This window comes from Amblyraja radiata, chromosome 12, assembly GCF_010909765.2.
Source record: "Amblyraja radiata isolate CabotCenter1 chromosome 12, sAmbRad1.1.pri, whole genome shotgun sequence".
NCBI classification, from domain to species: Eukaryota; Metazoa; Chordata; class Chondrichthyes; order Rajiformes; family Rajidae; genus Amblyraja; species Amblyraja radiata.
In genome coordinates, this window is record NC_045967.1 from 32,519,701 (window position 1) to 32,544,890 (window position 25,190).

General features: G+C 40.1%; 1 protein-coding gene across 2 annotated transcripts in view; it reads left to right on the forward strand.

The window, feature by feature from the left end:
- pof1b (POF1B actin binding protein) overlaps positions 1–25,190 on the forward strand; it is an 83,395-nt gene that overhangs the window by 43,820 nt on the left and 14,385 nt on the right. For both annotated transcript variants that reach the window (XM_033030412.1, XM_033030413.1), the window contains exons 7-13: positions 5,077–5,110; positions 8,079–8,159; positions 10,825–10,917; positions 13,234–13,347; positions 14,615–14,767; positions 21,936–22,046; positions 24,266–24,394. In XM_033030412.1, coding sequence (XP_032886303.1) covers positions 5,077–5,110; positions 8,079–8,159; positions 10,825–10,917; positions 13,234–13,347; positions 14,615–14,767; positions 21,936–22,046; positions 24,266–24,394 — 715 coding nt within the window. The remainder of the gene's footprint in view (positions 1–5,076; positions 5,111–8,078; positions 8,160–10,824; positions 10,918–13,233; positions 13,348–14,614; positions 14,768–21,935; positions 22,047–24,265; positions 24,395–25,190) is intronic.

Sequence of the window (25,190 nt, forward strand, 5' to 3'; positions counted from 1 at the left end):
TGGCATGATGTCTAGATTGAGAGAGCTGGCCTATAACTGTAGCAACCCGACACAGCCAACCTCTCAGTATCAGACCTTCTAACAAAGAAAACAGACATTTTCATTAAGGTGCGTGCATGCGTGCGTGTGTCCTACCAGCAAGGGTGATCTACCAGAGATGGCAACAAAGTGGTCAACAGTTAAGAGGCATGAATGCTGGAAAACATCACAATCAAGTTGGATCCCATGAAATATGATAGGATTAGACTTGGCGAGGAAATGGCCTGCAGCTTATCTGTGATGAACACTATGAAAGAAACTATCAGAATAGCATGGGCCAAGACTATACTCTGAATATGACAATTTGAAGAAAGTAAGAGAAATCAAAAAAGGATTGTCAAGTCAAGAGAGTTTATTGTCATGTGCCCCAGATAGGACAATGAAATTGAAGTTGGAGGGCAAGTTCAGCCAGGCAGACAATCATACTTCAAACGAAGCGAATCAGGCCATTCGGCCCATCAAGCCTGCTCTGCCATTCGATCATGGCTGCATTTTTCCTTGTGAAACTCATTGTCCTGCCATTTCCCCATAACCATTGACGCCCTTAGTAATCAAGAACCTATCTATCTCCACTTTAAAAATACCCAATGACGGCCTCCACAGCCGTCTGTGGCAATGAATTCCACAGATTCACCAACCCTTAGCTAAAGAAATTGCTTCTCATTTCCAGGCTAAAGGTATGTCCTTTTCTTCTGAGGCTATGCCCTCTAGCCCTAGACTCTCCCACTACTGGAAACATCCCCTCCACATCCATTCTATCTAGGCTTTCATTATTCGGTAGGTTTTAATGAGATTTCCCCTCATCCTTCTAAACTCCAGCGAGTACAAGACCAGAGCCATCAAACGCTCCTCATATGTTAACCCAATCATCCCTGGGATCATTCTTGTAAATCTCCCCTGGACCTTCTCCATTGCCAGCACATCCTTCCTCAGATATGGGGCCTAAAATTGCTCACAATATTCCAGTGCAATGTAAAGCCTCAGCATTACATCCCTGCTTTCATATTGCAGCTCCCTCGAAATGAATACTAACATTGCATTTGCCTTCCTTACTACCGACTTGATGTTCAAATTCAACTTTTGGGAATCATGCACCAACACTCCCAAGTCCCTTTGCACCTCTGATTTCTGAATCCTCTGCCAATTTGGAAAATAATCTATACCTTTATTCCTTATATCAAAGTGCATGATCGTACACTTTGCTATGCTGTATTCCATCTGCTACTTGTTTGCCCACTCTTCCAATCTGTTGAAGTCTTTATGCAGACTCCCAGCTTCCTCAACACTACCTGCCCCTCCACCAATCTTCATGTCCTGCAGATATGGCCACAAAGTCATCAATTCCATCATCCAGATTATTGACATATGATGATTATCAGAGAAAATAATTAGTTGAGGGGATCTGGCTGGTTCTCTGTTTTGGGAAGAAGCAGAGGGCTCTGAGATCTTCTTTATGGGAAATTTGTGAATGTAAAGTGGACTGGCTTTCCATGGTAAAGGTGAGTCAGTGAGGCCCAAGGCATTTGAAGCTATTGCAGTGATGGAGAGTGTGTGAGGTGTCCCAATGTAGACGGGAAGAGACTGGGAAAAAGGGAACAAGATAGCATCAAGGTACGAGTAGATGTTTCCTGCTGAAGATTTTTGCAAGTGTATACTTGCAAAAGTTCTGAAGCTCTCCAGATTAATCATGCACAAATCAAACTAATGTACGAACAATCGCTTTCCAAATAATATAGGCTAAGGAATAATTTGGTTACAAGAGAATATTGAACCTTAGTGGAGATCATCGTTAGACCCCCTCCAGTTTGCCTATCGCCCCAACCGTTCTACAGAGGATGCCATCTCTACCACGCTGCACACAGTACTCGCGCATCTGGAAAACAAAAACTCATACGCCAGAATCCTGTACATTGACTTCAGCTCAGCGTTTAACACCATCATCCCACAGAGACTTGTGGAGAAACTAACCCTGCTGGGCCTCAACACCACCCTGTGTCACTGGATCTTGGACTTTCTGACAGAGAGACCGCAGTCAGTCCGTGTTGGCAAGAACACTTCAGGCTCGATCACGCTGAGCACCGGCTCCCCTCAAGGTTGTGTGCTCAGCCCGCTGTTGTTCACATTGCTCACACATGACTGTGCTGCCAGATTCAGGGACAATAAGATCATAAAATTCACGGATGACACAACAGTGGTGGGACTCATCAGCGGAGACGACGAATCAATGTACAGGGAGGAAGTAAAACAACTAGTGGACTGGTGCGGCAAAAATAATCTAGAATTAAATGTCGACAAAACGAAGGAGATGGTTGTCGACTTCATGAGGGCGCAGCCAAAGCATACACCCCTCAACATCAGTGGCACCACAGTGGAGAGAGTGGAGAGCATAAAGTTCCTCGGTGTGCAAATTACAGACAGCCTCACCTGGTCCAGGAACACCACTCTGACTGTCAAACGGGCCCATCAGCGACTGCACTTCCTGAGGAAACTAAAACAGGCCTCACTCCCCACCAACATCCTCAGGACTTTCTACAGGGGTACGGTGGAGTCTGTACTCACATACTGCATAAATACGTGGTACTCCACCTGCAACTGCTCGGACAGGAAGGCTCTGCAGAGGGTAGTGAGGGGAGCAGAGAGGATCATTGGCGTCTCCCTACCCTCGGTACAAGAACTGTTCCAGAGCCGCTGTCTGAAAAAAGCTCAGAGAATTGCTAAGGACAAACTGCACCCCCTCCACATACACCTGGATCTCCTGCCATCAGGCAAGAGATATCGAAGCATCAAAGCCCGGACTACAAGACTGCTAAACAGCTTCCTACCACAGGCTGTGAGGCTGCTAAACAGTCACTCTGTACTCACAGTCACTTGATTCTGCGGCTGGCACGGACACTTTAATAACTGGCACTGGCCACTTTAATAACTGGCACTGGCCACTCAAATCAGCTGCCCCGGACATTTTTATGATTGGTTTATTGTATTTTAACGTTATGTTTTACCTGCTTTTAACTATTTATACTGTTCCATCAGGGACTGGATTGTTTTTAGTGTTATTATGTGTGAAATGTTTTAAATTTCATGTGCGATGCTCCGGTATTCCCTGGGAAACGTCTTTTCATTTTGCACTGTACAACTGTTGCTTGCAAGATGACAATAAAGGTTGATTGATTGATTGATCACCCTCTACAATCTTGGCATTGGTACTGTTTTGTGGGTAGCTTTGAAATAAAATCTTTAAATAGTATTATCATAGAATTGTTTATATTGGCAGTGAAAGTCTGATGTGTTGAATGAAACTTCATACCTCTAATTGTAACTGGGAGTGACAACCATCATAGTCTCAGCCTCTCTCCATTTCAGTAGACAAATCCTTGGCTACTATTTAGAAGCAGTATTTCTTTTCCAGTTTATTGCAGAAAAAGCAGTTCAATAACAAATTCTTACTGCAAATCAATTCAATACTTTGTTTGAAATGCTATACCTATAGTAAAAACATGCAGTGGATGCAGCCTATATTTCTGTGCAGCAACTTGTATTCTTAAAATATGGGACACGGGAAACAAATAGTTTATTTAAATGAGGGTAGATAATTGAAGATCTGTGATCTGTATCATAAATCATAATAAGCTAATCCGACAATGTTGAAAATCCAAGGCTTTATTTAAAATGGAATTGACTACATGGAATTGACTACAGTGTCATTCAGTTGTCGGGTAAAAAGAAGTTAATAACTTCCCCTACCATTCTCTGATGACTACCTATGGAAACTGCTAGGGTGGAAGCTCGTGAAGAGATCTTGGCCATGTTTTTAGATGGAAATATCCTCAACGGCAGCAACAGAAAATGAAGTGATGAAAAAAGCTGACAAGCAAACAAGTTCACTCTAAATTTTGGTTTCCAAGATTTAAAAATGGCTGGATCATCTGCAGTGAGAAGTAATAGTTGTTTTAAATAGAAAGGAAAAATGTTAAAATGTCAATAAAACCAAACTTTATAAAAAATTAAAAGACAGGTGTGGTATTGAAAACATTAGCATGAAGAAGTGAATATATTTAACAGGAGCTCTTAGAACAAGAATACAAAATAGGGGTAGGAGAAGTCCAGGTGACCATTCAATATGATCAAGCCTCACCTCTTCTGTGCCAGTTCCCCACAGCCCTCAATTCCATAACCTTTCAAAATGCAAAGTTTATCCTTGTGGAATAGTGAATCATTAAATCATTTCAAAGACATTCAGTTTTCCACTTTCCCATTGTGTACCCAGTATTATTACCATTAGGAAACCTGAACGGAAACCTCTGGAGACTTTGTGCCCCACCCAAGGTTTCCGTGAGGTTCCCGGAGGTTTTTGTCAGTCTCCCTACCTGCTTCCACTACCTGCAACCTCCGGGAACCGCACGGAAACCTTGGGTGGGGCGCAAAGTCTCCAGAGGTTTCCGTTCAGGTTTCCTAAGTGGGACAGGGGCATTAGTTTATCTCTGAGTATGTCCTCACCTTCTGTCAGTGCCCTGGGTAATCCAAGATACAGTGTGTAACTCAAGATACAGACTCATTGGCAGTGGCGGACTGAGTCTAAAAATATTGGTTGCCAGGAGACAAAGGGGGCCCACCCACAACTACAATGCTATAATTTAACAGGGGCCCACTTGCCATCACTTGCTATCACTTCATCAGGGGCCCACTTGCCATCGGACAAGCTGACACCCTGGCCAGTCCGCCATTGCTCATTGGTGCTCTGTAAATTTGGGGTGCACTGACCCTGTAAGTCTGCTTAGCAGCTCAAAGGATATTTACTCAATGAATGACCTGTTTAGCTCTCGATGGCATTTCCAATTTTGCACAATTTATCAGGCCCTACTGATTGGGTCAACTGCTCATTTCTATTTTTCTAAAATGTGATTTGCAAACTATGCAGTTATGTACACTAACAATAGTTGATAAATGAAGACCAGAATGTAGTTGCCAATAACTGATTCTGTATTCACGCAACATAACCAATGCAACATTTTAATCTAATTTTATTCTTTTTTTCGACAGACAGGGCAGTTTGCAAATGAATCTTGATCTCAATGTAAGTACTGCAGCTTCCTGATAATTTATAAGATAAGTAGGGTGTGATTTATATTGACAACTGTTGACAGATCTTAACGTCATACATGTATATCATCAGAACTATTTTTAATGTCAATAAGAGTAATAAATCAACTGTTAAAAAATCTTGTTAAAATGGAGCAGGAAGCATAAAGTATTTGCAATTTTCACTTCTGACGATATAATGTAACTTCCAAATAGTGATTTAAAATAGGTAGTATTTATAACATTGATTTATGCATATTTGTTTTGTTGTATTTTGGAAGGTGATAAAGTTTTGATGGTGTGCTGCCATTAATAATGTATTTGCCCTCTTACCCCTAATTTTGTGCAGTCATGAAAATTCAATTAATGAAACCAAAGTAAATACCAAGTAATAACCATGCTGCTATTTGTCAAGATTATTGAAAAAATGTAAACACATTCAGCCAATCCTTCGAGAACATAATGAAAACTTATTGTTTTTAATAAGTTGCAGTGAAATTTTTGTCCATGTATACAGAAACATTTCAAAACATGCTCCAACTGTGTTTTGGTGTTAAAGTACAGATGTCGAGAGGATAAAGAGGAACACATTTAATTAGTTCAGAATATACAAAATCCAGACAGACGGAGGATATTTAAATGTGAAAGGTACACAAAATTGCTGGAGGAACTCAGCGGGTGCAGCAGCATCTATGCAGTTCCCTTTTGAACATATTTAAATGTGAGATGGATCAGGTGCAAACTAAATGTATTTTGATTTGGAATAAAGAAAGATCTGATGACAAAGAGGAAAAATAAAAGATGTGATGGAAGAGTAAGATATTATTCATGCACCAAATTATGGTTTCCCCTGTCGGAGAATTTCCAAAAGCTTAAGATGAAAAACAGATATAAGGACTGCTTGGATAGAATTGGTTTATCCTTTGGTAATAGTGTTTTAGCTTGTTATGGTGAATGTAAATAAGAGTTTGAAAAATTTTAAGAATTAGAATTGATAAATGCTCATTAAAATATCATTTTAACTCTACTTAGCAATAATGCGGTTGGGCTTCAGGGAATCCAAGAAACATTATGCAAAAAAGGTGGCCATTCATTTCACAGTCAACATTTTTATTTATGGAGTGATCCATTCCATTTCCCCTTTAATGGGATAAAATATGATCCATATTTGGATTAATTAATGACAAAAAAAATAGAGCTGACCAGCAGTGAGAAATACAGTGCCCTCCATAATGTTTGGGACAAAGACCATCATTTATTTATTTGCCTCTGTATTCCACAATTTGAGATTTGTAATAGAAATAAAATCACATGTGGTTAAAGTGCACGTTGTCTGATTTTATTAAAGGACATTTTTATACATTTTGGTCTCACCATGTCATTAAGAAGAAAGAGAGCACTGGTGAGCTTACTAATCACAAAGGGACTGACGGGCCAGGGAAGACCTCCATAGCTGATGACAGAAGAATTCTCTCTATAATAAAGACAAATCCCCAAACAACTGTCCGACAGATCAGAAACACTTTTCAGGAGTGGCTTTGTCAATGACTACTGTCCGGAGAAGACTTCATGAACAGAAATACACTGCAAGAGGCTACACTGCAAGATGCAAACCATTAGTTAGCTGCAAAAATAGGATGACCAGGTTACAGTTTGCCAAGTACTTAAAAGAGCAACCACAGTTCTGGAAAAAGGTCTTGTGGACAGAGAGACGAAGATTCACTTATACCAGAGTGATGGCAAGAGCAAAGTATGGAGGAGAGAAGGAACTGCCCAAGATCCAAAGCATACCACCTCATCTGTGAAACACAGTGGTGGGGGTGTTACGGCCTGTGCATATATGGCTGCTGAAGGATTATCTTCATTGATGATACAACTGCTGATGGTAGTAGCATAATGAATTCTGGAGTGTATGCACACATCCTATCTGCTCAAGTTCAAACAAATGCTTTAAAACTCATTGGCCGGCGGTTCATTTTACAGCAAGACAATGATCCCAAACATACTGCTAAAGCAACAAAGGAGCTTTTCAAAGCTAAAAAATGGTAAATTATTGAGTGGCCAAGTCAATCACTCGATCTGAACCCAATTGAGCATGCCTTTTATATGCTGAAGAGAATACTGAAGGGGACTAGTCCCCAAAACAAGCATACGCTAAGGATGGCTGCAATACAGGCCTGGCAGAGCATCACCAGAGAAGACACCCAGCAACTGGTGATGTCCATGAATCACAGACTTCAAGCAGTCATTGCATGCAAAGGATATGCAACAAAATACTAAACATCACTACTTAGATTATGGAATGTATGGCTGAAAAACAACTGTAATGCACAAATTCAGTCCTTGCTGGATTGATTCAGTGCATTTGAATTGGATGGCAAGTTCTGCTCCATGTTAAAATAAAATGTTTTAAAATAATACCCCCCACAAACCTGGAGAAATACATGACATCAAAAATGTCTGTCTTCATCAAAATGTAATGTAAATCACATGAAGTATCTGCTTGGAACTGACAACTTTAAGATGAGGTCTGGCAGTCCAGGACACTATAGGCCATGGATTGGCCAAGGAATGGACGTGCAGCATAAAATCTGATTTTAAAGACTTCTTTGCTTTTCTTTTTATATTAATATATGCCTCTTCTATGGTATGTCATTGTTACTTGCAGACCAAGAACATGAGTAGCAGCTTAACTAGAGTAGAAGAAGGAAAGAGGAAAATGGTGGAAGAGAGAAGATGGTAGTTGGCTGGAGGAGCTAGGAGGCATGCTGGTGTGACCTTTATTTTTCCTATTTTTGCAATTTCACACAATATTGCAAAGATATTTACATTTAAATAACAATTGTTTGCTTTGATTTTTTTTTCAGCAATAGTTTTGTGACGGTGTTTCTGATTAACATGTATGTGTATCAGCCTTTAACAATGTCTCAAGCCCTAAACAGAATGTTTTTATTGTTATCCAGGGTACCAATGAAAATCTTGAAGCTCTGATACCAAAAGGGGTATCTGAATTGACAAAACAACACCTGCGCTATATTTTGCAGGTAAAATCTAATATATGTCAACTGTCAGTGAAAAATTGAAATTGTTCTTTCGAAAGGAGAGCACATTCTGAAGTAGTCTTTCTACTTGAGGTTCAGTTATATTAATAAGTGGTGCCATTCCTTCATGGAGGGATTTTCTATTTTATTGCATCTCCATAAACTATGACTCCAAAAAGGCTGACCTTTTAGAGTCACGGAGTAACACAGCGTGGGAACAGGTCCTTCGGCCCAACTCGCCCACACCGGCCAACAATGTCCCAGTTACCCTAGTCTCACTTGCCACGCTTAGTCCATATCCTTCCAAACCTGTCCTATCCATGTACCTGTCTAAACTTTTTCTTAAACAATGGGATAGTCCCAGCCTCAACTACCTCCTCTGGCAGCTTCTTCCATACACCCACCACACTTTGTATGAAAAAGTTACCCCTCGGATTCCTATTAAACCTATGTCCTCTGGTTCTCGATTACCCAACTCTGGGCAAAAGATTCTGTGCATCTACCTGACCTATTCCTCTCATGATTTTGTATACCTCTAAAGGATCTCCCCTCAATCTCCTGCACTCCATGGAATAGAGACCCAGCCTACTCAACCTCTCCCTATAGCTCACACCCTCTAGTCCTGGCAACATCCTCGTAAATATTTTCTGAACCCTTTCAGGCTTCACAATATCTTTCCTATAACATGGTACCCAGAACTGAACACAATATTCTAAATGCAGTCTCACCAACGTCTTATACAACTACAATATGACCTCCCAACTTCTATACTTAATACTCTGACTGATGAAGGCCAAATGCCAAAAGCCTTCTTGACCACTTTATCTACCTGCGACTCGACCTTCAAGGAGCCATGCACCTGTACTCCTAGATCCCTCTGCTCTACAACACTACCCAGAGGCCGACCATTTACTGTGTAGGTCCTGCCCTTTTTCGATATTCCAAAATGCAACACCTCACACTTCTCTGTATTAAATTCCATCAACCATTCCTCCGCCCACCAGGCCATAACATAACATTAAACCATGCCAAGAAACCAAGACTTTGATAATCATAAATGTCTCCCAAACGTTTGTGGATTTTTTGTAGAACTGTTAATGGAAAGGATGTTGTCTTTTTCTAAAAATAAAACCTTTAACAAGTTGAACCTAAAAATAAAACCTTTAACAAGTATGAGAAAATTTGTTTCTTGCTGCTCCTAAAAATCCAACTTTTATTTAACAAATTAGTGGAAAATTAAGAATGGTGCTTTGGCCAAGGACAAAATAGGGTAACATTTATAAGGATGCAAATTTATGCAAAGTAGTTCTATGCGTGCCCAAGTTGCCTTGATTTTTACGGTGGATTTGGCTGATGTAGTGACCATGATGTTAACTGATGCACAAACCCAGGAACTTCCGTCAAGAGATCTTTACCTTCAATGGTCCAGGAAAAAAATTAGTTTACAGCACATTGTACACCATTTGAATGGGCCTGATCTTCCATTGTGCCTCTCTGCCGATACACTTGTTTCTTATGTGGAAGCCCTGATGTCAAGAATGTCACATCTGTCGGTTCTTTGGTGCCACTGCTCAACATGGTAAATTACAGAGGCAGACCTATCAATAAAATGTCCTTCACTGAAGAAAGTCAACTCCCAACTAACATCTGTGGCTAATACAACAGACTGTCAAATGTCACCTCATAATTCTAAAAGGTGCACTCACACTTGGTGCAAATATATCTTTGGGCTATTAGTGTAAGCTTCTGTCTGCAAACATTTTCAGCTAGTTCTTCTTGCATTACAACAGAAAATGGTGGACTTTGCCTGATTCATCACCTCCAAACAATTGAAGGGTTGTAAGGATATGCTGCCTCAAGAAGGCAGCTAATATCATCAAAGACTCCACCACCCTGGGTACTTCTTCTTGCATCAGGGAGCAGATACAGGAGCCTGTGAACTGATACCTTCCATCAGGTCCTTAAACAAGCCCAACCTAACTATCCTCCTCCCCCCCCCCCTCCCCACCCCCCAAGCAACCTGGTCACTCCACATTTCCACCAATTCCCTGCTACTTACGCACAGTGGTCAGTTATCTATCAATCTGCACGTCTTTGAGATGCGAGAGGAAACCACAACCAGAACACCCAAAACGTCACCTATTCATGTTCTCCAGAGATGCTGTCTGACTCGTTGAGCTAATTCAGCACTTTTTTATAAATCACCATCTGCAGTTCCTCGTATCTTAATCATTCAGGTTGATTAACTTTCCACAGAATCTGATAAATCAAGATCTTTGCTGGAGTTTCTAAACAGGTTCCTTTCAGGTGCTTTCCCCACTTGTTATGCTATAATTATCATTATAGCTCAGAGTTTAACAAAAACAACCTCCAAACATCATAACTGTTGGCTTGCAGCAAGAGATTAAAGGAAAGTTTATTTTTGCTTCATAGTGTTACAGAAAACCCATTAACAGTACTTTATTGTATTGTTAATTAGCAGTTGTTACGGTGCACATTCAATAATGCTAAGCCATATGGAAGTACTGCAATAGTAAATCTACTTGTAGCTTTTGGGGGTCATCAGTTTTCTGATTTCTTCAGTTTGGTGATAAAACTTGCAGAAATGTATTCCCTATTTATCGTGGACAAATTGGACTGATATTCTGTGTATATGTTTTTTTCCCAGACAAGGTTTACTGTGGACAAATCCTTGCGACTTCTTTTGGAAACGTTCAGCAGCTTACGTGAAGATCTACTCCATCTTCAGGACGACCTAAGAGTACGTCCAAGAGTTGTAACAATTCAGTTGAGAATAATTAATAAAAGCAAAGCAAAATTAAATACGTCGTGTAACTTGGGTTACTAATCTTAAGTTTAATATGGATGTGTTTCAGCTCACATTGTTAACATATTATCAAAGCAGTAAAGGGAGATTCACAAAGGGAGATTCTTAATTGTATTGCAATGATAAAGAGGCCAATAGATTCTTTGGGAAGTATTCGTTCTACCATTTCAAATCAATTAGTTTTAAATACATGTTTATTTTCCTTCAAATTCATATTTTAATCCCCTCTACTAACTTTGCTGAAAGGATTAAAATGTGTTATTGGTTAAGTAGTTTGGGCATGATAATTATCAGCAAACAGGCCAACAGTAGCAGACACATGGGAGCACCACCACTACCTTGGTTTCCCTGCAGGTTACGCACAATCTTGAATTCAAAATATGTCACAGCTCGCAATCACCATGTTAATGCCAATTAGGAATAAGCAATAAATGCTTTGCCCAGCACCTGAAATTAATACCCCTATGTAATGCGAGCGTCCCATACCGCAAACAGATATTCTGAATTCATAGCACAGTAGAAATATTTAAGTGTTTGTTGGGACTGCGAATATTGTTGCATCACCACATTGTTGGTCATGGACTGTGGTCCACAAATATCATCAAGACTGGGAACACAAGTTCTGTAATGTGTAGGAAGGAACTGAAGGTAGACACAAAAAGCTGAGTAACAGAAGAACATGCAGCATTTCTGGAGAGAAGGAATGGATGACGTTTTGGATCAAGACCCTTCTTCAGACTGGTCCGACTTCTCTCCAGAGATGCTGCCTGTCCTGCTGAGTTACTCCAGCTTTTTGTGTCTATCCACAAGTTCTGTAATGTTCCATTGTGCAAAATTATTTTAATCTTTGACAGATCTGCAACATTTCTGGATGTGATACAATACTTCTCAACCAAAAAACAAGCACTGAAAGAAATTAGTAACTTTATCCATGCACCATGTGCCGTTTGGTAAATTATGGTCCTCACTGCTTATGGCATATTTACATATGGTAGTAACTGACATGAATCAGGGTCATTGATGAGCATTGCGAACAGCTAGTAAAGAGTTCCCACCAGAGTGGGAATCTATGATCTCATTTTTCGCTTGGCAGCTTACAGCCCATTGGTATGAATTTCTCCTACTTCAGGTAGCCCTGGCATTCCTTCTCTCTCTATCCCTCCCCCACCCAAGTCGCACTAGCTTCTCGTTTTCATCCAACAAACAGCTAACAATGGCCTGTTTCCTTTATCATTGTTACTTTTTTGCATATCTTTATCCATTGTTCTTTATCTCTCTACATCATCATCGATATCTCTCGTTTCCTTTATCCCTAGCCAACCTGAAGAAGGATCTTGACCCAAAACATCATCCATTCTTGCTCTCCAGAGATGCTGCCTGTCCCACTGAGTTACTCCAGCTTTTTGTGTCTATAACCATATAACCATATAACAATTACAGCACGGAAACAGGCCATCTCGGCCCTACAAGTCCGTGCCGAACAATTTTTTTCCCTTAGTCCCACCTGCCTGCTATCTAGGATTTAAAGTTAATGTTATGCATGTGACTTTGCTAATAGCCCATAAATTATATGTCAAATGATACAAAGTGTCCAAGTTGTTATAATATGGGAACATAAGTCTTGCACATTGGAAATTTGCTCTATACAATACCCCATTTTACTGAGCATGTTTAAGCATGGAAGGATTTTTATACATTGTAGGCACAAGAGACTGCAGCTGCATAAATCGCTAGCAAAAAACTGCTGGAAGAACTCAGCAGTTTAAGCAGCGTCTTTGGAGGAAATGGACAGATGGTGTTTCATGTCGGAAACCTTCTTCAAACATTAACTCAAAACATTGTCTATTTCGCTCCATAGATGCTGACTGACCTGCTGAAAACTACTCTAGCATTTTGTTTGTGTCCCTTGCCCAAGACCATTTTTTGTTGGTGAAAGAGAGACCAGCATTCAGTTTGATTATGATGAATCATTTTACTTATGTAATTTTGTTTGATAGTGCATACTTTATTGGAAACACAAGCTTGAGGCACAAATCATGGAGAGGAATTTGTAAACTAGAGTTGCCATTTGCAAATTTCAATTAAATCAAATGGTTCAAATATTACAGACATTATGTATGTGTTTTCATTTCTATAATAAATACAAATACATTTAAAGTATTAATGTTACATCATGATGTCAATTATACTTGACCCATCAATATCATATTTTCATTTTTATTAATATATTCCCTTCCTTTTCTTCTACAGAGTCTTGCCACAGACAAGGAAATGCTGGAAAAAGACTTGGGTTTTAAATCGCAAAAGATGACAGAATATTCACAGCTCTTGGAGTCCGTACGAGAGAACAACCGACAGTTGCAGGTAGAGTAATGTGATTATGTTTTACTGTTGTGTTCACTTTTCAATGTTAGAGCAAGCAGGTAATTTGAAAATGGTAGTTGATGATTAATGATATGCAGAGTGGTGCAAAGAAAGGGCAGTGCTGCTGCCTCAGCTCCAGTGCCTTGGGATCTGTCCTGACCTCTGATGCTGTCTGTGTGGAATTGCACAATATCTTCTGTGACCACCTGGATTTCTCTGGGACTACATTTTATTACTCGTACTTCAAGAAATCTTAAAATTTCATTACAATAATGCAGGAAGCTGCAGGTAGAGGTCAGGATACAAAAACAAAGCTGGAACTGACGGCTGCTGACTGTTATGCAATAAACCAGGTATAACTTATTAAATGCAAAATTGTTCCCATCCTACTGCTTGGGAAATCGTAATATTGCTGCTTATCTGTTATGACGATCTATCACCTGTCAGTGATGTCTGTGCAGTAAAAATAGAACATAAAATGTAATCAGTGCAGATATTTAAACTGTAGTGGTGACACACAAGCTCAGCCTCACCAGTCGTTTAACTGGAAGTGCTGACCCACAAAAATATAGCACTGCAGAACCTTTGTTCAAGTATATTAATGGGTTTGAGGAGAATGTCATGCAATCTTAATTTTCCCCTCCATTACCGGCAAACAGTGGCTGCAGTGTGTACCATCCACAAACTAATATACCCTAGGCTACCCCACAGCACTCCCCCAAATGTGTGACTTCTACCACCAAAAAAGGGCAATGGCACCAAGAAATGGGAACATCACCACCTGCAGGTTTCCCCCACATTTTCCACTACCTTAACTTGAAAATTTCAGTTTAGTTTATTGGCCCATAGAGTGAAACGCTTTTTGTTGCGGGCTAACCAACCAACAGATATCATCATTGTATCATCATTTATCATCATTGCTGTGTTGCAATCCTGTGTGTCATAGACCAGCAGCAGAGACAATAGCTGCAGTGGTTCAACAAGGCACCTTACCATCACTATGTCCATGGCAGTTGTGAGTGGTACTAAATGCTGGCCTTTGGTGACAAAAATGCTAGGCATTTTAAATGGTATCACAAAGTGCTTATTTTTTCACAAACAACCGTCAACATTTTTCACATGAACAAAACTGCAAAAGTTTGATAATTACAATGGGTTTTGTTAGATTAGTTGACAGTGTGCTGTATTACAAAATTAAGTGTTGAATGTGAATAGAAAATTATGTTACAGAGGCATAAATCTCCATGGTGTCTCTCCTTTGATTTAGAGTACCATAAAAGAGAATGGTTCAAGCCATCGATCCCTTGAGGATTTGATGTTAACTCTGAGAAATTCTGAGGCAGATAAGGAATTCCGCGTGAAAGAGTTGGAATTCAGCAAGAGAGCTCTAGAACAAGATAACGAGTCACTTCGTCAGCAGGTAAGGACAAGGACATCTCTATGCAATTAAGTATGCAAATATTTTTCAAGTAAAGGAAAGCGAAGACAATCTCTTCCAGTGATACATTGTATCCATTCATTGGTTGGTCATTGTCAAAGGGGACATCTGCTCTGTTATCCACTTGTGGTTCACGTTTTTATGATTTTTGAGTGAATAACAAGATAAAATAAAACATGTGAAAGGCCAGAATTTAATGGGAGTGATGAGCCAACCCCCTGCCCTCATGAATGAATCTTCCTGGTGAGAACTTGCTGAGTGAGAAGAGCAGCAACCTCTGAGCACTAAAATGATTTGGCACCCAGATAAGCCATGCCCCAGGGTGAACAGGCTGGCAAGTTAAATTAAGATTGTGAATGTCCAACAAGTTGAATGTAAGAGATATTCAAACACAATAAAAACATGTTTTAAGCAATAGAAAATACTTGAATTAAGTGTATTTAAATTATTTTAATTAATAGGGTTTATTACCTTTAGATTACATAATTGAACCTTGACATTCAATAGCATTATCTTCATCACATTCCCACTATCAATCTGCCAATATCCAATATCATTATAGACAACGCAACTGCTGCCTGAGCACTGGCTGCAACAACAGCTCAGGGGCTGGGTATGCATTGAAGATTGACTCGCAATCTGAGACACCACGGCCTTTCCTTTGTTTGTAGGGCATAAGTCAGAAGGATGATGGAATACCTTACACTTGCCTAATAGCTCAAAACCATCCAGCCCAAAGTAGCCCACTTACATTTTTTTTAACCATTGGTGTACAATAACAACAGTCAAATCAAAACACACTCTACTTACTTATCAAAGCTACTTATAATATTTTCTAAACCCCCAATCTCTACCATTGAGAAAGGCCAGGGCAATAACAAATGTGCGTATCACCACAACTAGGTTTCTCTCCAAGTGACACACCAAACATACTTGTTAATATACTACTGTTCTTCTTTTTCACTTGGTCTAAGCCCAGGAACATTCCATCCACCAGCACTGTGGGAGTGCTTTCACCAGAAGATCAGCAGCAGTTCAAGGTGGCCCACCACCTTTGCAAGGGCAAGTAGAGTTGGACAATCTATGGTGGTCTTCCCAGCAATGTACATAATCTACAAATTAAAGAAATAAAAATAAAAATAAATTACCTTTTTCACTTGCAGCCATTCTTCATTTCAAATAAATGCAGTAAATCTGTACCAGGTCTAAAATGGATTAGATGGAGGAGGTAGATTTCTCAGCACAATCAGGAAGTTGTGGTCTACTTCTGGGATTATGACAGTGCACAGTTGGATGATGTAAGCAAGGAACTGTCATGACGTTCACAACACACATAGAGAAATCCCACAGTTACACTTGGCATTTCTTATGAATATCAGGACCGTGATGTTTTACTCCTCCTCCAAAATGATTTAAACTGAGATAGCACCCAAGGATAAGTGTAGCCCACTATAACCTCGCAGGGAACAAGAATCCACCAGGAAAAAGGAGGGAATGTTTGCCTGGCGAATGAACAAAGTACAGAAAACTGTTCATGAAATCAAATTATTTCCCTTCCACATCTGAATTTTCTTTGGGTGTTTATTTTAATAGCTTTTCACATTATTTTAGGATGAATTCATCTTGTTTCAGTTTTATATATATACTAGACTAAGTGGGACCCGTTGGGTCCCAGCATCACACAGGAGGGCTGGTCATCCAACGCAATATTCCACCTCTCCACCAATTCTAATATTGGTGGCCAGTTGGGGGGGGGGGGGGCTTTCTGGAGCGCTAGTATGGGTGTTATGGGCTGACGGGACTGGTTTCCAGAGGGCTAGTATGCACAGCCATAAGTGGTAGCGTTTTATCTAAAATCAATATACAGTGCAAACAGGAAGTAAGTGCATTTACAGTAGTGCCTTTTAACTTCAAGCCAAAGCTCCCAAGCCACCATTTGCAGTAAGTAGTTCCTTTCAACTTCATGCCACCATTTGCAGGTAGTGCCTTTCAACTTCAAAGCTCCCAAGCCACCATTTGCAGTAAGTAGTGCCTTTCAACTTCATGCCACCATTTGCAGTAAGTAATGCATTTCAACTTCATGCTACCATTAGCAGTAAATAGTGCCTTTCAACTTCAAGCCAATGCACCCAAGCCACCATTTGCAGTAAGTAGTGCCTGTCAACCTCATGCCACCATTTGCAGTAAGTAGTGCCTTTCAACTTCAAGCCAAAGCACCCAAGCCACCATTTGCAGTAAGTAGTGTCTTTCAACTTCAAGCCACAATTTGCAGTAAGTAGTGCCTTTCAACTTCAAGCCAATGCACCCACGCCCACATTTGCAGTAAGTAATGCATTTTAACTTCAAGCCATTGCACCCAAGCTACCATCTGCAGTAAGTAGTGCCTTTCAACTTCAAGCCACACCCAAGCCACCATTTGCAGTAATAGTGCCTTTCAACCAAGCCAAAGCAACCAAGCCACCATTCGCAGTAATAGTGCCTTTCAACTTCAAGCCAAAGCTCCCAAGCCTCCATTTGCAGTAAATAGTGCCTTTCAACTTCAAGTCAAAGCTCCCAAGCCACCATTTGCAGTAAGTGGTGTCTTTCAACTTCAAGCCACACCCAAGCCACCATTTGCAGTAAGTAGTGCCTTTCAACTTCATAGCCACCAATTTGGCGTTAATTGTGCCTTTTGAACCATTTCAACCAATAGCCACATTTTCAGTAATAGTGCCTTTCAACTTCAATCAAGCTCACAGCACACCTTTGCACATAGAATTTTGCCTTTCACTTCAACCAAAGTCACCAAGCAACTTTTGCATAAGTAGGCCTTTCAACTTCAAGCCAAAGCTCTCAAGCCATCATTTGCAGGAAGTAGTGCCTTTCAATTTCAAGACACACCCAAGCCAAGCCAATCGGGGGGGGAGGGTTTCTGGAGCGCTAGTATGAACCATTTTAGAACCAATAGACATTTTTCTTGCAAGCTTTAGAACCAATAGATATTTTTTTGCAAGCTTTAGAACCAATAGACATTTTTTCAAGCTTTAGAACCAATAGTCATTTTTTTGCAAGCTTTAGAACCAATAGAGACACTTTTTGCAAGCTTTAGAACCAATAGACATTTTTTGCCAGCTTTAGAACCTATAGACATATTTTTGCAAGCTTTAGAACCAATAGAGACACTTTTTGGCAAGCTTTAGAACCAATAGACACTTTTTTTGCAAGCTTTAGAACCAATAGACACATTCTGCAAGCATTTTAGAACCACTAAGGGCACTTACATTTCAGTAGACATGTGTTCAGTGTTATTCACAGCTCAGAGAAACGTGATCCTCTGCCTTCCTGCATCTTGAAGAGTGAGTGAGGCACACCACTTCCTGGTTTTATAGTCTCTCCCCCTGCCGCCAGCGGGGGCAGCAGAGAGAATGGGGAATTTTGTAAAAACATTAATATCTCTGTCATTTTTAATCGACGGGAAAAATCCTCGGCACACATGCGGCGGAGGGGGGCTCTGAGCAAGGTGGCCAAAAATGACGGCCGTAGGTGGCGGCGTTCTCTTGGAAATCGCAGCAGAGATGGCCAAAACCGGTCAAGAACAGACTTTTAGTAATATAGATAGATAGATATATGATGCATTTGAAGTCTAGCTTTGATATATTTGCAACCATATAAATATACATGTATGCCCCACTGTTACACTTAGACCTTGAGTGTAAGTATCTTAGATATTTGCTTATGCAATAAGGCACAAGAGAATAGCACCTTGGTAGCTTATAACCCAATGTCATGAACATCAAGTTCTCCAATTTCAGTAACCCATCCTCTCTTTCATCCACCCTGCTCTCCCATCACCTGAGCCTGAACACACCTTTCGTTCCACTTTCCCAGTTCCTTTCCCCTCCTCAATCTGCTCAATCTGCTCATTTTATGTTCTTTTGATAAACTAATGCAAGAACTTACTTAGGGCTTGCTTCTCAAACAAATACAAGGTGATTTTTAGGGTAAGATATTATTAGCGATACAAAAGTTTGTTAATGCACTTGGTCCCCAAAACCATGAAGCATTGGGATCATAGTAAATTAAGAATTCAATTACTTTGAAAATGAAGGATCAATAAGCATATCTCTAAAATTAATAAATGTGTTTTATGCCTTTTGATTTTTCAAATAGGCAAAATTCATTATGCACTCGGACAACAATTAAATTCCAAAGATTAGATCACTATTCCATGAAAATAATACCAAGAATTAATATGTTTATCAATAAAAATAGGTTAAACATTCATTGATATATTTTGGCTGTAAAGGTGGTGCCATTTCCTGGTCCATTCTTTAGTTTCACCGGGTGGCTCCAGCAATGGCTGCCTCGCCAACAGTCTGTCTGGCCTTCCTTCTTTTGTTGTTTGTTAGTATGTGTTAATTGTATGTTTTTAGTGTTCTTTAGCTTGTTTTATGTGGGGGAAGGGGAGTTGGGGGAAACTTTTTCTAATCTCTTACCTCGATGGAGTTGCAATTTATTTCCGTATCGTATCTCCGTCCTCACTGCGGTCTAACATCGAGGAGTTGGCGACCTCTGCTGGAGACCGATTTCGAGAGCCCCACCACGGAGCTCGCGGTCTTTAGTCAGAGACCGACTTCGGGAACTTCAAGCCGTAGGAGCTTCGATCGCCCTGACGCGAGGAAGAGAATTAGACTTTATTGCCTTCCATCACAGTGAGGAACATGGGAAATTTACTGTGGTGGATGTTTATGTTAACCTTTATGTTGTTGTGTGTCTTGTTGCTTTTTTTTAGTATGGCTGTATGGTAATTTGAATTTCACTGTACCGAAATTGGTACATGTGACAATAACCAGACCTTGACCTTGAAATCAAATGAGCAGCAGAGTATAGCAAATGTCAACACTGTCCCCTGCTCTTGAAATAACTCTGATTGTTTCATTATTGGAAAAGCTGTTAAATACAGTTTCATCTTTGGGAAGTTACTTTGTGTCATCTCCAATTTTAGGTAACTCGACTTCCCCTATTTTACCTCTCTCCCTTTATTTCCTCCTTTCTTTCCTGTGCCCTACCTCGATACGCAACCATTTCACGAAGAGCCCCAACCCAAAACATTCTCTAGAGATACTGGCTGATTAGCTGAGTTACTGCAGCATTTACATATCCTGTGTCTACAAACCCCTCACAATGTCTATGGTGATTTAATTTTATGTTGACAGCAATTCTTGTTCTGTAAGGGTTATAACCTGGTTCCCTTGCATGTGTTCTACGTTTTAGATTAGTGGTAGTTGAAATCCTCAAAGTTGTATTTGTCAATTAGTTCATCAAAGTATGCCTATTGTTTAGAACATGTTTGGCTTGGGCAGCTGGCAAGGGAACAAAATTGCTTGCACAGAAACATAGCCTGGCCCAAACACACATTAATGAATGCTAGAGCACGTATTTTCTATCATCGGAGATTTTTAGAATTGGTAGCAACTCCTAAGGCCAAATTCGAGATCTCTCCCTGTGGCTGGTGGTGAAAAAGATGTTTCATGACAAATGGCTGAATGTACACTTAGTTGCTATACATTAAAAAAATATATATAATTTCCTTATTCTCTGATATTCTGTGATTCTAGCTCTGGCTTCACTAATGAGAGATGGATTAGTAACATTAGTAAAATTATTTGCCTCACTGAAAACTATCACAGTGTCCTATTAACAAAATAACCATTCATCCTAAATAGCAACAGATCAGCAAACATTTCTGCTGCTAAAATACAAAAGACCTAGGCTATATTTTTTACTCATGGTGTAGCTTACTCACAAATGGCTGTCGATGAGTTCAGAATTCTGCAGGAGATTTGGTTTAAATTGCCTCACTATACACATCTGGAGTGATAATGAATCATTTATCTGCTTTGGATTGTATCCGTTTGTCTTTGGGAGCATCCTTTTATGCAAGATGTCAGGTTAACCCGAAACATTTCACCGGGTGAAATTTGAAGGATATGGACAGTTAACAAGGGGAAAAAAGAACGAGGCCTCAGGAGTTGGACAAATTCTGAATGTCCAGCACCTGTTTGTGGGTGATCTTCAGTGACATTTGTCAAGGTTGAAGGGCTAAGTAAAAGTCCATGTAATAGAATTTGGGAATAGGGGATGAAGTAGTCTTTGGAACAAAATCAATTAGGTTAGCACATTTAGGAAATGCCTCTTGTGGTATGATTATGACCATAACGAATGAGTACTGACTGCATGCACAAAATATAATGATAATGAAGATAGTCTGACTTCTTTGATATTAAATGAAGATACAATGAACTATAGTTGCTAGTTTATCAAAAAGAGAGGGACAGCATCTCTGGAGAACATGGATAGGCACGCTTTGTGTTCAGACCCTTCTTTAGATGATTGTAGTAGAGTGGAGGAAGCGGGGTGGGGGACAAATCCTGGCAAGTGGCACATGGATAGTGGACCCCTGCATCTTCAGGAGATGTAACACTTATCCTTATACTCCTCCCTCACATTCTTCAAGGGTCCCCAGGAATTCTTCCACATGTGACAGGGATTTTTGTACACCTCCTCTAACCTCATTTTCTGCATTTGGTGATCTTGATGAGCTTCCTTTACATCAGCAAGACCAAGCGTAGATTCGGCGACCGTTTCGCTGACACTTGAGCTCGGTTGGCCAAGGCCTGCTGTATCTCCCGAGTGCTAATCAACTCCACCTTCCATTCCCTCACTGGACTTTCTGTCCTGGGCCCACTCCTTGCCAGAGTTAGCCCGCATACACACTATCCCACACAAAAACAGCCCTGTATTCTGCTTGGCAAGCTTACGAACGAACTGCATAAACATTGAATTCAATTTTAGGTAACTAACTTACAAACAACCCCTGCTCCTTCCTCCTGGATGCACACCCATTTCTCCCTTTACCCTTCCCCTTGTCCTTTTCCACCAATTCCTCTTGGTTTCCTCTAACTTCACATTTCATGCCTCTTTTATCCTTATATTTTATCCCCCCCCCCCCCCCCCCATCTATAATAGCTTTCTGAAGAGGGATCCTAACCTAATAAAACCTATCCATGTTCTCTAGAGATCGTACCTGAGATAATTTTTCAAAATGCCACACGACTATCCATGCTACCAACCATGTTTTTACACTGACAATATTATTCGTTGTTTACAGCTAATGAAGAGTCCATCCACTGCAACATTTACCACTGACATTTCAAACAATTACTATGAAATGGTCAGTAAGCTCCGTGAAGAAAAGGACAAGGAAATCACTGTTTTGAGGGTAAGGAAATTAATTTCATGCCGTTAGCTCCTATTGAAAATTGTAAAATCTTACCGCATGGTTAGAGGAGATTGTGTCTGGGTTGGTTGGAAGATCTATCAAATTAGCCTCAATGCTCTTGCCAGGGAACTTCTATCTGTGGGTGTAAATTGGTCATAAAATTGAAAAGGTAAAATGGAAACTGATTCTCCCATTGTTCGTGTCTGGTGTATTAAAATGTTACTTTACTTGAAAATCAATGTTAAGGTCATGGAAATCTGCAGGCCAATTAAAATATAGATAGCCAATTATTACAAAGTTATCAGGAAACTAATGCAGCCTTTCTTTCAAGGAGCTGTCGATAGAATGGAGAGGTTGCGGTGGTTATTCTCAGAACAGAAAACGTTGTAGGGAAATCCAGTGGAGTTATTTAAAATCTTGCAGGTAGAGATTAAATATTGACCATTTTCCCCCCATTGACTGGGAGGTCAGGAACTTGGGGTCATAGAATGAAGGAGAACTTGGAGTCATAGAATCGGCAGGAGAACCAAAGGTGATATCAGAATTTTATTTTGCACAATGAATGATTTGGATCTTGAATGCACTGCCAGAGAGGATGATGGGGGGAGTCAAATTCAATTGATGGTATGTGGGGCTGGACTAGGTATCTGAGAAAGAGAAGTTGCAGTTACTATCACATCAGGCCAGTAGAATTCATAGATCACAATGGCCACCTTTTGTGAAAAATAGAAATCAGGGGGCTGAAATATTTTTATTAGAAGTGATGTACAATAATATGACATAAATAACATATTACATTTCATGTACAACTTATTTTAAATTTAATAGTATAAAAAAAGATTAAGAAAAGCAAGAAATATAGAGAGAGAGAATATTATATAGCTCGAAAAAGAAAAGGTGATGTGAAATAAGCAAAAAGAAAAAGAATAGAGGAGAGAAAAAGAGAAAAGAAAAAAAAAAGAGATATTGAAAGGGATATGCCTCCTTCGTATCTTTACCATTCCCCTCCCCCCGGTTCTGAAACAATTAATTTCTAATGTTGTGCTGCACCACATGCTTGTAATAAGTCTTTAAGAATTGGTCTCATTTGCCTGATAGGAGGAATCTCATATCTTCAAGGTGTAACATTTCCAACATGTTTGAAATTCACATTTTGAGCGTTGGTGTGGGTGCATTTTTCCAGAATATAAGTATAATTTTTTTTGCTGTTATTAAGCCCTAATTAAGTAGACATTTTTGAAACTAAGTCCAGCTTACATCCGTCTTCCATTGATCCGAAGATAATCAGTTCTGTATTGGGGTTCAATTTTATTTTATTTTACTTTTTAAATATTTTTATTAGAAGCAAACATTATAGTAAAACACTTTTCATGTACATCAATCATACATTATTAAAATTTTCAATTGTGGATTGATTCTGCTTCTAGTTTTTTTTTTTATATAGATAGAAAGAGAGAGAAAGAGAAAAAAAAAGAATTACAAATGCCAAAAAAGAAAAAAAAGTGGAATGAATTACTAATAATACTTCGGATCTTGGGCAGTTCCTTCTCTCCTCCATAGGTTGCTCTTGCCATCACTCTGATATAAGTTAATCTTCGTCTCATCTGTCCACACGACCTTTATCCAGAACTGTGGTTGCTCTTTTAAGTACTTCTTGGCAAACTGCCATTTTATTTTTGCGGCTAACAAGTGGTTTGCATCTTGCAGTGTAGCCTCTGTATATCTGTTCATGAAGTCTTCTGCGGACATTGGTCATTGACAAATCCACACCAGACTCCTGAAGAGTGTTTCTGATCTGTCGGTCAGGTGTTGGGGGTTTTCTTTATTATAGAGAGAATTCTTCTGTCATCAGCTGTGGAGGTCTTCCTTGGCCTGCCAGCCCCTTTGCGATTAGTAAGCTCACCAGTGCTCTCTTTCTTCTTAATGATGTTCCAAACAGTTGTTTTTGGTAAGCCTAAGGTTTGGCTGATGTCTCTAACAATTACAGATTAAACACAGCTATAATTTCTACATGGTGAAACCACAATGTAGCAAATATTTTTGAAAACAAAATGTATGTCTTTTAGAAACAATAACACTATAACTGTTCTTTAAAATAATGAGTAAAAATTGGTGCTGTCTGGTGTCTTTGCAATGTTGTTTTTAAGAGGATGCTATATTGTTCATTTGAGCTATGGATATGCATTTTTATACACTCACAACGTCTTGGTCTCTTTAAGTCCCAAATCAGCAATATGAAACGTGAAATGTCATCCGGACAAGACAGTAGCAGCAGCATGGAAATTAAATTAATGCAATACAATAACAATCTGAGTGAGAAGGATTCCATTATTCAACAGAAGAATGAGGTAAGATCACATTGCTTGTATCTGATTTCTTTGACATTGTCACATAAGCATCCAAATGAATCAGTAGAATTAGACGCAGGACAATGGCCAGTATTGTGGTTTTGGACTAAAGTTGCTGTGTTCTAAGATACCCAGTGCCAGCATGGGTTTTGACTACATCTTTTCCCCATATGTAGAGTGCAAAATCACCACCAAGCAAGAATTGTTTCTTGGCAATAGACTGAGCAACATTGGAACTACCTGATTTCATGTTGCTGCCATCCGGAGTGGCGCCACTGCCCAAGCAGCAGCGGCTCGCCGGCAGTCCATTTGTCTTTTTTTTCTTTTGTCTTCTTTTTGTCTTGTTAGAGGTATGTTTTGGTTTATTTTTAGTTGTGTATATGTGGGGGGGGTGGGGGAAACGTTTAAAAATCTCTTCCTTCAACTGGAACGCAATATTTTCCTTGTCGTGTCTCCGTTGTCGCTGAGGCCTAACATGGTGGAGCTGGCGGCCTCCAACTGGAATCGACCTGAGGGCTCCGGTCGCAGAGCCTGTGGACTTACCATCACGGAGCTGGCTGACTTCGGAGGCTGTGGTGTCGCTGCTGCTGCTGTGACCCGACTTCAGAGCTTCGGAGGCTTTGGCCACGGGCCCTGGGGACAGTAACATCGGGAGCTCGCAGGTCCCTGGTTGGAGACCGACTTTCGGGAGCTCCCGCAACAGCAACTTCGTCCGCCCCGAATCGCGGGGTTTGAATCGGCCCGTCGCAGGGCCTTTCATCACCCGGCGCGGCTTAATCGTCTGCGGGATCTACCA